This window comes from Pteropus vampyrus, unplaced genomic scaffold, assembly GCF_000151845.1.
Source record: "Pteropus vampyrus isolate Shadow unplaced genomic scaffold, Pvam_2.0 Scaffold182, whole genome shotgun sequence".
Classification (NCBI taxonomy): domain Eukaryota; kingdom Metazoa; phylum Chordata; class Mammalia; order Chiroptera; family Pteropodidae; genus Pteropus; species Pteropus vampyrus.
This window is the reverse complement of record NW_011888963.1, coordinates 2,824,400-2,829,542: the sequence shown is the minus strand read 5'-3', so window position 1 is coordinate 2,829,542 and position 5,143 is coordinate 2,824,400. Positions and strand designations below refer to the sequence as shown.

At 30.4% G+C, this 5,143-nt stretch overlaps 1 protein-coding gene across 1 annotated transcript in view; it reads right to left on the bottom strand.

Annotated features, from left to right (window-relative positions):
* ADAMTS6 (ADAM metallopeptidase with thrombospondin type 1 motif 6) overlaps nt 1-5,143 on the bottom strand; it is a 255,221-nt gene that overhangs the window by 54,725 nt on the left and 195,353 nt on the right. The window contains exon 16 of the mRNA XM_023537208.1: nt 89-252. Coding sequence (XP_023392976.1) covers nt 89-252 — 164 coding nt within the window. The remainder of the gene's footprint in view (nt 1-88; nt 253-5,143) is intronic.

The window sequence follows — 5,143 nt, the reverse complement described above, 5'->3', positions numbered from 1 at the left end:
TGTGAAACAGAAATAATAAAGCCTACCCCTTCCTACCTCACAGGGCAGATGACAAACAGTAGAAACAAAATGGCGAAGACACATTTACCATGACAATGAGATTTTCCGAGGTGGGACCTAGAGCTTCCAAGGACTCTGGTTCATCAGTTGGTCTCTTGTAGTGAAAGGCTGTCCCAGCAATATCGAACTTTCTAGGCCAGTCAATAGTCCAGGCACCATTAATATAGTAATCGTCCCCTTCAGATTTTAAAGCTAAAAAAAAAAAAAAATCATAATTCCCCTAAAAAATATGAAACTTCATTTACCACAATGTTACCGATTAATAACTACACTGAAGTATATAATGAATATCCTTTTCCATTTAGAGATGAAATTCTTGACCATTTTTTAAAGCAAAAATTAAAATTGTAATTTCCAGGCATATGTTATGAAGATATTAAGTATTTATAATGTTATTGATAGAAAGAAAAATTATGACAAAAGAAATAAATGAGAGTAGGGAAGGAGAAGGAAGCAGACTTTCCTGTCCAAATATTAAAATAGTAATTATATGAATATGGGGTGGGGAAAACCTATGGTACTGGCACAAAGACAGACATATGACAATGGAACCAAACAGATAGCTAAGAAATAAACCCAAGTACATATGGGAATTAGTATATGACAAAAGAAATATCTTAAGTTAGTAAAGGAAAGATAATAAGAAACAGAACTAAGACAAAAGACTGAATTTATATCTCATTCTTTATAAATACCATAATTCCACTCTTAGGTATATATGCAAAAGAAACAAAAATAGGTACTCAAATGAATATTTGTACATACATGTTTACAGTAGCACTATTCCTAATAACCAAAGGTGTAAACAGCCCAATGTCCATTAATGGATGAATGGATAAACAAATTGTGGTATACACAATACAATGAAATATTATTCAGCCATAAAAAGCAATGAAGTACTGATACATGCTTCAATGATGATGAACCTCAAAAACATTATGCTAAAGCGGAAAAGGCTAGACAAAGAGGTCATATATTATAAGCTTCCTTTTATATAAAATATCTGAAATAGGTAAATCCATAGAGACAAAAAGCAGACTGATGGTTGCCAGGGACTGGGGAATGAGGGGTAGTAACTGCTTAATGGACACAGGATTCCTTTTAAGATGCTGAAAATATTTTGGAATGTATTAAATGCCACTAAATTCTTCACTTAAAAATGATTGAATTCTACGGTATGTGAAGTTTGCCTCACTAAAAACACAGTTGAAAAAAGAAGAAAGAATAAACGTCAGATGGGTAAATATTTAAAGGTAAACAGTTGAATCATAAAATGCTAGAAGAAAATGTGAGTGAACTTTTTAAAAAATAATATTGGGATGTAAAAAGCTTTTCTAAGCATGACAAAAACCTCAGAAGTTATAAAAGAAAAGATCGACAAATATTTATGCATAAGTTTCTTAACCTCTATAGGAAAAAATAAAATATATTAAAAACGTTTAAAACTGTGTGACAAGAAAAGGTTATTAGCACTACTATACAAAACTCCTATAAGTAGTGATAATTTTGATAATGATTATCATGACTCCACAATGAATGTCAGTTTAATTATTTTTGTTATTATTCTAGCTTCTTCAAAAATATTAATTTATCAAGCCAGATGAACAAGCAGCCCAAAGGAACTAAAAGGGGTCATAATGCAGTATCTGACTCTCTAGATCTCTACCGCTTGTCCTCAATAGTACAGACTGTTTTCATTCCCCCAGCCCAATCTGCCCGGCATATATATTTGTGTTTTCTTGACTTTAGATATGTTGTGAAGATTCATCTGTCAAAAATAAATCTAATTAACCTTCTGAGATAGGAACATGTCAATCAATTTAAGGATTATTTAGTCTTAAATTTTTCTTGTATTTAAAAATTTTTATTTTCAATTCTCATAGTGGTTTTCTGTCTCATTTAAAATATCAAAATTACTTAGGTTTTATAAGGACATCTGAGTCTGTATAATATGAAATAGTGAAAACAAAATTAAAAACAACCTGCCCTCCCCACCCCCACCTAGGGAGCTTTGTATTTTTCTTCAATTTAAGCTCTCACTTTCCATTTTCTCAACTACTCAATGAAGGGATTCTAAAACACCTTTGCTGGTACTATAAAGAAGTTCAGAAAACACCAAGCATTTAAGAAGTACTGAATAATAAAATACTAAGAGAGGAAAATGTGGCATTATGGACAGAGAATTATCAAAGAGAAAATTTTGATGTTACAAACCTTATTTTTGTTTTGAATCTTGCTGTTGTAGTAAAGAATTCAAAATTAGGATGTAAAAATAAGGGGTCTTCTTAAACAAAGGAAGAAAGGACCTGATTATATTGGTATCTATCTAAAGATGTATTTTAGATATAGTCTTATTTTTAAAAGCTTAAGGAAAAACGGATGATATTTTAAAGGAAATAAATAATCATCCAGGTCTCATTAGGGGTCTCTAGAGAGTCTAAATCTGTCTCAAAGGATCAAGTATCAAAAATAGCATTTCCACTTCTTCCCTTGTTAAAATAACTGGTACTGGACTTGCCTTCAACTGTAAAAAAAGAAAATTCACAAAATATATGAATCAGCTATTCCTAAACACTGGCCAGGACTGTACAGGACTGTGATATATGCAAGAAGGGAAACAAGGGTGAGTCATATAATCTCCCATTTTCTGTCTAAAGGCACTTTCTATGAGTGTAGAATGAGAGAACACAAGCAGAGCACAGTAATCTCACTAAGTTAAAAAGACAGAGATCAGAAATTGGGAAGGCTAAGACAGCTGAAATTTGCAAGACCAGAGAACTAGAGTAGAAGGAGGGAATCTGTTGCTAAATAGTAATCTCTGTGTGTATAGTATAAAATTCCATGAAGCTAGGCAAAAAAAAACTACTAGGGAGTTATTAGCAGAAAAATTTCCAGAGCAAGAATTCAGAGAGTTTCAACCACTAAGGCATTCAGTAGAGACACAAAAGAAATCATGCTTTTTATTAAGCCTGAGTGAATTCTAGGCTACTCAAAACTCAAAAACAAGCCTCAAAAGGATCAAGTTACTTAACACTCTTTAAAGGAAGAAGACAAAATCCAGACTCTCAATAAAAAAAATTCATAATGTACAACATTCAATAAAAATTAATACAAATGGAAAGAAGCAAGAAAATATGATCCAAACTGAAAAGAAAACCAAGTAAAAGAAACATCCAGAAATGACAGAAATTATGAAATTAGCAGAAAACTTTCAAACAGCTATTAAAAACCTATTCAAGAATTTTAAAACTGGGATACATACAAAGAAAGAAAGTTTACCAGTTATGGTAAGTTTGTAGGTAAATAAAAAATAATTTTTTCTTATTTTTTAATGTTTAAGAAGAAAATTGACTTTTTAAAACAAAGTAATAAAAATGTATTGTGTGTTTTATAACATATGGTGAAGTAAAATGTATTTTTAAAAATAGCACAGAGGATAGAAGTGGAAGTAAACTGTTCTAAGAGCCTTGCATTATACACAAAATGGTGTGCTGTTATTTAAGACTATATTGCGAAAATTAAAGATGCATTTTGTAAACTGTAGAACAACCACTAAATAAATAAAACAAAGAAGTATAGTTAATAAGCAATTATAGTTAATAGTTAGAGATCAAAAGGAATACTATAAAACAGTTGATTAATCTAAAAGACATGAAAGGACAATAAAAGGGAAAAGTCCACAGGGAACAAATAGAAAAATAGCAAGATGGTAGATTTAAACTCAATGATACTGATAATTTATAAATGATCCACAGAAGAGATTGGCAAACTATGGCCCACCATCTGTTTTGTAAATAAAATTTTATTGAAGCACAGCCAAATTCATTTATTTATGTATTATCTATGCAGTTTTCATACAACAATGGCAGAACTGAATAGGTTAGCCAGAGACTGCATGTTCTGTAAAGCTAAAAATATTTAATGTCTCACTCTTTATAGAAAAAATTTATCAACTCTCATCTCCCACCCCTATCTAGAGATTGCAATGAAAAAAAGCAAAGATTGTTAGACATAAAAAGAAGTAAAAATCAAATTGCATGCAGTCTATGAGAAACATTTTAAATTCAGAAACACTTTATAGGTTAAAAGTGGGCGGTGGGAAAATGATTTACCATGCAAATACTAATCAGAAGAAACCTGGGTGGTTAGATTAGTATCAGGTAAAATTGATTCGGGGTCAAAAAATATCAGGAACAAAGTGGAACACTTGATAATGACAAAATGTTCAATATATCAAGAAGATATAACAATTTTAAAGAAACTAAACCTTACAAATTAATGATAGAAATAAACTAATTCACAACTCTAGCTGGGAGATTTCAACATGTTTAGACATTGCTTAAACAAGAAGGCAGATATAAGTAAGACTATAATAGACTTGAAAAAAACTAAGCCAATTTAATCTAATTGACATTTATGGAATACTAAACCCAATAACACAGAATATATATTCTTCTCAAGTGCACGCAAATGTTCACTAAGATGACTGCACACTGGGCTATAAAACGAACCTCGACAAAAGAACTAAAATTATACAAAATATGTTCTCTGCCCATAATTAAACTAGAAATCAGTAATGAAAAAGATCTGAGAAACCCTCAAATATTTATAAATTATATAATACTTTCTAAGCTTTGAGTCGCATGGTAAATAAGAAAATATTTTAAACTGAGTAATAAAAATATAACATCAAATTATGCAGAACACAGTTAAAGCAGTAGTCAGAGGGAAATTTATAGTGCAAAAATGCTTATTTTAGGGTAGAAAAAAGATTTTAAAAATTTATACTCTAAATTTCTATCTCGAGAAGCTAGAAAAATTGTAAACACAAAGTGAAAAGAAAAAAAGAAATAATAAAGAAAAGAGTGGGAATAAATGTAATGAAAAAATAGAAAAAATAATAGAAAAAATTATTTAAACCAACAAATTATTTTTCTAAAAAAATAAAATTAATAAACCCTTCAATAAATGATCAAGAGGGAAAAAACACAAATTACCAATGTGAAGAGTGAAAGAGAGCCATTGCTACAGACCCTACAGACATTAAAAAGGATAATAAGTGAATATTATGCAGAACTTTATG